The sequence below is a fragment of the Musca vetustissima genome, unplaced genomic scaffold (assembly GCF_032173495.1).
Source record: "Musca vetustissima isolate MV318-11 ecotype Yass unplaced genomic scaffold, APGP_CSIRO_Mvet_v1 utg76885, whole genome shotgun sequence".
Classification (NCBI taxonomy): domain Eukaryota; kingdom Metazoa; phylum Arthropoda; class Insecta; order Diptera; family Muscidae; genus Musca; species Musca vetustissima.
The window spans coordinates 28,993-38,893 of record NW_026885094.1 but is presented as its reverse complement, the minus strand read 5'-3'; the positions used below and the strand labels follow the sequence as shown (position 1 = coordinate 38,893).

At 40.6% G+C, this 9,901-nt stretch overlaps 1 protein-coding gene across 1 annotated transcript; it reads left to right on the top strand.

Moving 5' to 3' along the window:
• The first annotated feature begins 728 nt into the window (after positions 1-728).
• LOC133332201 (bifunctional glutamate/proline--tRNA ligase) lies at positions 729-9,487 on the top strand. Its single transcript, XM_061540581.1, has 7 exons — positions 729-802; positions 993-1,931; positions 1,996-2,167; positions 2,239-2,472; positions 2,537-3,365; positions 6,463-9,245; positions 9,326-9,487. The coding sequence occupies exons 1-7, from the start codon at positions 760-762 to the stop codon at positions 9,480-9,482; spliced, it is 5,157 nt and encodes a 1,718-aa protein (XP_061396565.1). The 5' UTR covers positions 729-759; the 3' UTR covers positions 9,483-9,487.
• The last annotated feature ends 414 nt before the right edge of the window (positions 9,488-9,901 follow it).

The window sequence follows — 9,901 nt, the reverse complement described above, 5'->3', positions numbered from 1 at the left end:
AACAGACCAATAGACTCTTTACCATGGCAATGACTTGACGGTACTGGACGATTATCCCAGGTATCAACCAGGATCCGTTCGAATACAATTATTGGGCCATTCGTCGCCTTATTTGTTATCAATATTACGAAATCCACAAGTGAACAATAACTTATGTGCTGGAAAATGATGTCCTTGGGTTAAGGTGATATAAAAAAAACCCTTAACTGGAACATTGTGCGGAGTCATACTTCAGGGGATGAGACCAGAAACGCGTTGTAATGCGTCAGTCTAACGATCGTCAGTCCAACTCAGTCATTTTCTTCCAGACTCTTCCCTTAGACCCGCTAACCTCCGCAACTGTTGTTTTTTTTAATTCGCAATATATCCACTGAGCTTCCCAATGTCCGCAACGTGCTATACATTCAGCTATGCTTCAGACCCACAATATAATCCTTTGACATCTCACCAGTGGGGTGCTAGAAACTATATCCTCGATAAACAGAAAACAGATTGTAACTTGATGTGTTGCCATGTTAGCTAAGTCATTGGGAACCTAATGTTGTTTTCTTTCATATCTGACTTGGCATCCCTACCTTGAAATGTCAAAGTAATTTTTTTTGAGCGGTGACACACTACACGTCTTTTCTCGTTTCACATATTTGCAAAAAAAGAGTGTGTGTGTTGTGTGCTGGAGGTGGGACTTCTGAAATAAATATTGAATTCCTTCACTAATTCGAATTTTAAAATTCCAATTTATAGAATTTTGTGAATAAAAACATGGCTCTAAAACTGACAGCTAATGTTGCCAATCCCCCAATAAGTAAGTAGTGTGTGAGGTCAATAAAAGTCGAATCTATTTTTAGGTTAAAATTATCGCCTGTCTGCCTGCCAGATATGTAGCATGTTGGCAGGAGGTTGCTTTATTTTCATCAGTTTCGATTGTTGAGCGTCAGCCTTTGCAACGTGTATTTTATTAAACGATATTTGAACTAATTGTTTTTCTTTGTTAGGTGGTTTGGCAACTGCCCATCTCATCAATGATACGGTGCCTGTTGAAATCGTATGGGGCAATGAGACATCTTTGCTGTATCCAGATGGCCGGCGTTTGGTGTGCTATTCGAATAACGATGTTTTGCGTGCCTTGGCCAGAGCTGCTCCCGCGTACAAGTTGTACGGTGAAACCGCCATTGAACGTACCCAAATCGACCATTGGCTATCGTTTTCGCTGACCTGTGAAGATGACATATCATGGGCCATGGAATTTTTGGATAAATCCATTGCTCCAGTTACATATTTGGTAGCCAATAAATTAACAATTGCCGATTTTGCCTTGTACAATGAAATGCATTCCCGTTATGAGGTTTTGGCCGCCAAGGGTATACCTCTGCATGTGCAACGTTGGTATGATTTGATTAGTGCCCAGCCATTGATCCAGAAAGTTTTGCAATCTCTGCCAGATGAGGCTAAGTTGACATCTAAACTTGTCAATCGTCCCAAGAATAACTCCAAGGAATCGTCGCCAGCTGTGGCCGGTAAGACCGGTGAACGTAAACAGGAGGGTAAATTTGTTGATTTACCCGGTGCTGAAATGGGAAAAGTTGTTGTGCGCTTCCCTCCAGAAGCTTCGGGTTATTTGCATATTGGTCACGCCAAAGCTGCCCTGCTTAATCAATACTATGCCCAGGCATTCGATGGCAAATTGATTATGCGTTTCGATGACACCAATCCCGCCAAGGAAACTGTTGAATTTGAAAATGTTATTTTGGGAGATTTGGAGCTATTGAATATTAAACCCGATATCTTTACACATACATCGAACTATTTCGATTTAATGTTGCAATATTGTGAGCAATTGATTAACGAAGGAAAGGCCTACGTGGATGATACACCACCTGAACAAATGAAGGCTGAACGTGATCAAAAAACTGAATCCAAGAATCGTTCAAATGGTGAGGTCTAATGGAATATCAGTGTTAGATAAATTTATGTTGATATTGATTCCTTTATCTGCAGATCCCGCCAAAAACATGGCCATGTGGAAGGAAATGTTGAATGGCACCGAATATGGTCAGAAGTGTTGTGTGCGTGCCAAAATCGATATGCAATCTCCCAATGGTTGCATGCGTGATCCCACAATCTACAGATGCAAAAATGAACCACATCCCAGAACTGGCACCAAATACAAGTAAGGGTTTCTCTCTTCTTTGACTTAGTAGCAGGTATTAATAAATCTTTTTGTTGTTATTATTTTTTTAGAGTTTATCCCACATACGATTTTGCTTGTCCCATTGTTGATGCCATTGAAAATGTAACACACACCTTGCGTACAATGGAATATCATGATCGTGATGATCAATTCTATTGGTTCATTGATGCTTTGAAATTGCGCAAACCTTATATTTGGGAATACAGTCGTTTGAATATGACCAACACGGTATTGTCAAAACGTAAGCTTACCTGGTTTGTGGAATCTGGATTGGTTGATGGATGGTAAGTGAACTCATACTCCATAAGCAATTTTTCTATAGATTCTAATTTTTATTTTCTTCTTTAGGGATGATCCTCGTTTCCCCACAGTACGTGGCATTGTTCGACGTGGTATGACTGTCGAAGGTTTGAAGGAATTCATTATTGCACAAGGTTCCAGCAAATCAGTGGTCTTTATGAATTGGGATAAAATTTGGGCATTCAACAAGAAGGTTATTGATCCCATTGCCCCACGTTACACTGCCTTGGAATACGAGAATCGTGTTGTAGTCAATGTTGCCGGTGCCAAGAAAGAGAAAATCGAAGTTCCTGTCCATCCCAAAAATGAATCTTTGGGCAAGAAAACTGTTACCTTGGGACCACAAATCTACATTGATTATGCCGACGCTGAAGCTTTGAAGGCTGGCGAAAATGCCACTTTCATTAACTGGGGTAATCTGATGATTAATAAAATCAATAAAAATGGATCGGGTAAAATTACCAGTGTTGATGCCGCTCTCAATTTGGAAAATAAGGATTTCAAGAAGACCTTAAAACTTACATGGTTGGCTGTTGAAGATACGCCCGAGGCATATCCACCCACTTATTGTGTTTACTTTGATCATATTATAAGTAAACCTGTGTTGGGTAAAGATGAAGATTTCAAACAATTTATTGGCCATAAGACACGCGAAGAACATTTGATGTTGGGCGATCCAGAATTGAAGAAATGTAAAAAGGGTGATATTATCCAGTTACAACGTCGTGGTTTCTTCAAGGTTGATAATGCCTATGCCCCACCCAGTGCTTATTCGAATGTTGCATCACCTGTTATTCTATTCTCTATTCCTGATGGTCATACCAAGGATATGCCTTCATCGGGTTTGAAAATTAATGCCGCAGCTGATGCTAATAAGGTAAGTAATACTCTTTTTTAATAGTTAAATACTTAATTGGGGACAGACGGGAGATTTTTATTTTTTCAATTACCTCGAATTTACCTGGAAGAACTACGGAAAAGAAAAAACAGAGGACAATATACCAAATCTCGTTTTTTTTCTAATATTAGTTTCTGGAATCCATGTAGACCTTTTCATCATATATTTAGAAGGAAGTTTTCTTAATGAAAGTTGCTGGAGACGATAGCAAACAATTTTACCCTGTGAATGGAGTTGTCCCTTAATGAAGGGAAATATTTTCAAAATTGCTACCCTATATTTCATCTTCAGACCTAATCTAGATGTAGTAAATTTTGGATCAAATCGTTTATCTCTTCGTGGGTTATTGGGGCCATCAGCCAGACAGTCGAACTCTTCTAAATCAACTTCAAATTGTTTGAAACTGATTTAGCATCCATGTCAGGAGCACCAGACTCAATATCTTCTGCTATGTAACTTACTGTAATTACAAAAAAAGAATGGAAAAATTTAAAATATTTTCATGCCAGCAAAAAATCGAGAGCTTCTTTAATTTATGGTGCACTATCGGCCTTAATTATGTACTTACACGAAACTTCACCACAGAATGGCGACAAAAGAAATTTCCTTTTTGTTCCAAAAATTTACAGAAATCGCTGCAATCATTTGTCTGTTTTATGCTTGCATCCAATTCCTTTTGTGCCTTAGCCAACATGTTGGTGTGGATTGTTTACAAGAGCTCACAGATTTTCCGTTCAATATTGCAATGGAACGCCTTTCAATTCCCAGTAATTTAATTTCTAACCCGGCGAATAATGAGTAGTTAATTCATACTGTTTTGCATAATGTATTACATTTATTGGCCTAAAGGCTTCGTTATACATGTTAAGTTTGAAATAAATAAATTATCACCATAAACGTCCTTACAACGTACACAAACAGTAATGAATGGCTGCTCCAAAGGTTTACAAGCATCCAATTCACCGTTAGGACAGAGTGTACAACAATAGCTTGAATACATGCCATCTGGCGTGATAATACCAAACCTTGATTGTCGGCATGGGCCATAATAATAACTCCAATTGTTCTGGCGGTAATACCCCATGGATTTTTTGATAGACAAACTGTTTCTGTTGTGTCTCGGGATCTTATACCATTTCAAACATTTTCGAGAAGTTTTGACCCAAATGATAATGGTGGACAACTTGAATGGCACGACTCGAAGCAGAAATATAAGCCTGAACAGTGGTTGTGAAATCAACCACAGCTAAAATCAAGGGCCGCAAGACAGAAAATGAAAGTATTGCGGCCCTTGACAACAGGTATAGCCAACCGATCAGTATACACAGCAAACAAGTCCAAAATGTCCAACACATCCTTATCGGCTTCAACCTTTGTGGCGGAGGCGATGTGTCCTTCTTGCCACAAGAATTCACGATTCCTCAAGAATGGTTGAGGATGTTTGAATTCCCAACGTACAACACTGTTCCATTGGTTAAGGCGAATGGGCAGATCACGATACGATTGAATCCATTTGTCGTATCCCGCCTACGACAAACATAATGGTTTCGGAGGTTGGACGTACAGCAATGGGTTCAGCCAAATCAGAATCTCCCGACTTGGTTACCCATGCAACTTCGGGGACAAAATCAGCAATGTGTGTCTTTTCCTTTTCCAAAGCGACACGGGAGACGAAGATGGGGAAGTAGCATTCATTAACACCCATTTGAGTGATGTGGGCATCGAACCATGTACGGATGTATTTCCAAATGACAAACTACCAGTCACGTAAAATACACCCTTTGTTATCACTTAAGAATACCATACGGGAAATTATCCTCCTTGGTGGCTTCAAGACCCAAACGTGTCTGTTTCTTGGCGACACCCGAGGCAGCTTCAGTTTCCTTCTTGGTGGGTCTGACATGTTTTGAGTGTTTCTCTTGAGGTGCATTTTTGGCTCAACCCCCTCCGGATATTCCAGAACAGGAAAATCGGTACATCCTTATATCAGTCTACCCTTGGTAATAATATGAAAATACCATTCGGTAATAATATGAAAATACCATTCGGTAATAATATGAAAATACCATTCGGTAATAATATGAAAATACCCTCCTTGGAGGATTTTTTCGATGAGTTGGTTGGGTATTTTTTTTTCTTGAGTTGCTTTCTTGACCGAACCACCCCACCTCCCAGTTTTTTTTCTTGGCACCAACCAAGACAGCTTTAATTTCCATTTTTGGCTGGTTTCTCTTGAAGTGCCAAACCAATATCAATATCCCAGGGACAGAAAAATCGGTAGAAGTCACTTCTATCTGATCTTCAGAGACAAAATTATTTGCAACTTCTTTTTTTCTCTTGAGGTGTTTTCTTAGCCAAACCAACTCCCGATCTTCCAGGACAAGAAAATCGTTACTACCTTGATAATAATATGAAAATATCATTCGGGTAAATTGCCCTCATTGGATGCATGCAGGTTGGTTTTTCTTTTTTGTCTTGAGAAATAATATATGGAATAGTCCATATAAGTCGAATTTTAACTGTTATTCTATTTTCAAACAATATTCTCTTAAAATTATTCACAAAACAAACCATTAACGAAAGAGTCAAAAACTTCACGCTCCTCTCTTAATCTATATTCCGGTTACCGCAACATGTTATCATGAACATACACGCGCACTCACACACTGTTTGTTGTTGTTGCTCTTTGGGGGCAAAGAGTCCCAAACACACATTCATTTGAGAGTAGCTCCTTAGTTAGTGTCAACACACATAGTAATGTGTTTGGATACCATGCTCTGTTGATGGTTATGGTCGTCGATCGACCTCTTATCTTTCATTTCTTCAACAGAGTTTGTTAAGCACGGGTGAGTTGTTATGTTCGCACGCCACTGAGGAGGGAGTAGACCAAACATCAACTAAAACATTTGTTACTTTCAATTCGTCGTATTTGTACGTGGTGCTATTGTTGATGATATTGTTGTTGTTGTCTAGTCAATGTTTAAACACCATTTCTTTCGAATTCAATTTTTTATTTGATGACGTAGACATAAAACGTTAACCCAAATCTTCACCTTATTTTCAATTTCATTTTTAGGCCGCCGCCACCACCAATGGTACAACAACCTCCAATGCCAATGATTTAGATCAAAAGATTTCCAAACAAGGTGATATTGTACGCGATCTTAAAGCAAAGAAAGCAGATAAGGCACAAATTGATGCTGAAGTCAAGAAACTGCTGGCATTAAAGGCTGAATACAAGGCAGCAACTGGTAAAGATTGGAAACCTGGACAAAGCGTCAGCACCCCAGCTGCAGCAGCAACCACAACTAGCGCAGTACCCTCTGCTAATGCAGTTTCCGTTAATGAACAAATTATCAAGCAAGGTGATTTGATTCGCGATCTTAAGGCCAAGAAGGCACCCAAAACTGAAATTGAACCTCAAGTGAAAATCCTCTTGGATTTGAAGGCTTTGTTTAAGAAATTATCTGGACAAGATTGGAAACCTGGTGTATCAGTTCCTGCGTCTGCTGCTCCCACACCAAGCGCCGCCACTCCTGCCACCTGTGCCGTTGCTGATGTTCTAAACAAAATCGCCAGCCAAGGTGATAAAATCCGACAACTTAAGGCCCAAAAAGCAGACAAAGCCACCATTGAACCTGAAGTAAAAGTTTTATTAAACCTCAAGGCAGAATATAAACAGCTTACCGGTGAAGAGTGGAAACCCGGTTGTGTTGCCCCTGCACCAGTTGTTGTTAAGAAGGAAAAAAGTCCTGATCAACCATCAGCCAATGTTGTAGCTGAGCTCCTCAACAAAATCGCTGCCCAAGGTGACCAAATCAGACAATTGAAGGCTAACAAGGCAGATAAGGCGACCATTGATCCAGCTGTACAATTATTATTGGCATTGAAGGCTGACTACAAGAGTCTTACCGGACAAGATTGGAAACCTGGTACCACCGCCCCTGCTGTTGTAACCAAAACTGAAGTTGTTGATTTGACCAGTGAAGGCTCTAACACCAGCTCCGGCGTTGCAAGTGTTTTGGATAAAATTAAACAACAAGGTGACAAGATTCGTAAACTGAAATCAGAAAAGGCTGCCAAGAACGTCATAGAACCTGAAGTTAAAACCCTCTTAGCCCTTAAAGCTGAATACAAAACCCTAACCGGAAAAGATTGGACACCAGACGCCAAAGTTGAAGCTCCCGTAAAACAAGAACCCGTCAAAATGTCATCTACCCCCGTAACCGAAAAAGATTTACTCACCAAGGAAATCACCGAACAAGGTGATAAGGTACGCACTGCCAAGACCAACAAGGCACCCAAAGAAGAAATTGATGCCGAAGTTGCAAAACTTTTGGCTCTGAAGGCCAGATATAAGGAAGTAACTGGCACCGACTTCCCTGTCGCTGGACGATCGGGTGGTGGTTCGGCCAAGAAAGCACCTCAAGAGAAAAAAGAAACACCTAAACCTGCCAAACCCGCTAAGAAGGAAACTGAAGCTGCCTCGGGTGCTGTCAAGAAACAGACTCGTTTGGGTCTTGAAGCCACTAAGGAGGACAATTTGCCCGAATGGTATTCTCAAGTGATAACCAAGGGTGAACTGATCGAATACTACGATGTGTCGGGTTGTTATATTTTACGTCACTGGTCGTTTGCCATTTGGAAATACATCCGAACATGGTTCGATGCCCAAATCACACAAATGGGTGTCAAGGAATGCTACTTCCCCATTTTCGTATCTCGTGCCGCTTTGGAAAAGGAGAAGACACACATTGCTGATTTTGCTCCCGAAGTTGCATGGGTTACCAAGTCGGGAGATTCTGATTTGGCTGAACCCATTGCTGTACGTCCCACCTCCGAAACCATTATGTATCCCGCCTACGCCAAATGGATTCAATCGTATCGTGATCTGCCCATCCGCCTTAACCAATGGAACAATGTTGTACGTTGGGAATTCAAACATCCTCAGCCATTCTTGAGGACTCGTGAATTCTTGTGGCAAGAAGGTCACACCGCCTTCGCTACAAAGGCTGAAGCCGATAAGGAAGTGTTGGACATTTTGGACTTGTATGCCCAGGTGTATACTGATCTGCTGGCTATCCCCGTTGTCAAGGGCCGCAAGACCGAAAAGGAGAAGTTCGCCGGTGGTGACTACACAACAACTGTTGAGGCTTTCATTTCTGCCTCGGGTCGTGCAATTCAAGGTGCCACCAGTCATCATTTGGGACAAAACTTCTCGAAAATGTTCGAAATCGTTTACGAAGATCCCGAGACACAACAGAAACAATTTGTCTATCAAAATTCATGGGGCATTACGACGAGAACAATTGGTGTTATGATTATGGTTCATGCCGACAATCAAGGTTTGGTATTGCCACCCCAGGTGGCATGTATTCAAGCTATTGTTGTACCCTGTGGCATTACGGTGAATACCAAGGAAAATGAACGGGCCGAATTGTTGGATGCCTGCAAAGCGCTGGAGAAACAATTGGTTGCCGGTGGCGTTCGCTGTGAGGGCGATTATCGTGACAACTATTCCCCAGGTTGGAAATTCAACCATTGGGAATTGAAGGGTGTCCCCTTGCGTATTGAATTGGGTCCCAAGGACATGAAGGCCAAACAAATTGTTGCCGTACGCAGAGACACAGGCGAGAAAATTACCCTGCCTATGGAAAATATTGAACAGAAAATCAGTGAACTCTTGAAAACAATCCATGCCAGCATGTTGGCTAAGGCACAAAAGGAATTAGATTCGAGCATTAAGCTGACAAAGGATTGGAGTGATTTCTGTAAATTTTTGGATCAAAAGAATTTGCTATTGTCGCCATTCTGTGGTGAAGTTTCGTGTGAGGATAAGATTAAAGCCGATAGTGCACGGTAAGTTGAAGAAGCTCGAGATGTTGTTGGTGGCATGGAAAGATTTTATATATTTTTTGTTTTTTTTTATGTGATTTCAGTGATGAAGATGCTGAGCCTGGTGCTCCTGCCATGGGTGCTAAATCGTTGTGTATACCCTTCGAACAGCCTGCCGCCATTACTGATGCTGACAAGTGTGTCCATCCTGCTTGCACGAATAAACCTAAATTCTATACCTTGTTTGGACGCAGTTATTAGGTTGCAAAAACCTCCCTCCTTTCCCCTCACCTATGACGAATATCATTATGAGTTTTAACGAGATTAAAAAACACACAATTCGATACTACTTTTTTTGGTTTCTTTTGTAATAATCAAAGGTCGAAAAATAAATAAAAAGAAAAACAAAACAATTTAAAATCCGAAATTCATCTATTAGATCAAATTTAAATGAATCTTCAAAATTGACAGAGTGATAGAATCACTCGTTTTTGAAAACGATGAACCTTCAGGAAGGTTCTAAATTATGGATGGTTGTTGTAGTGTGGTTGAAGTGACAGTTGTAGACCGAGTAAGACCCTTTTGGTTTCTGAGCGTAGACCGTCTGTTGTGAAGTAAAACAAAATTGAATAACAATTAAAAATGCCATTGGAACTGGTCCCATTCAACAATATGTATGG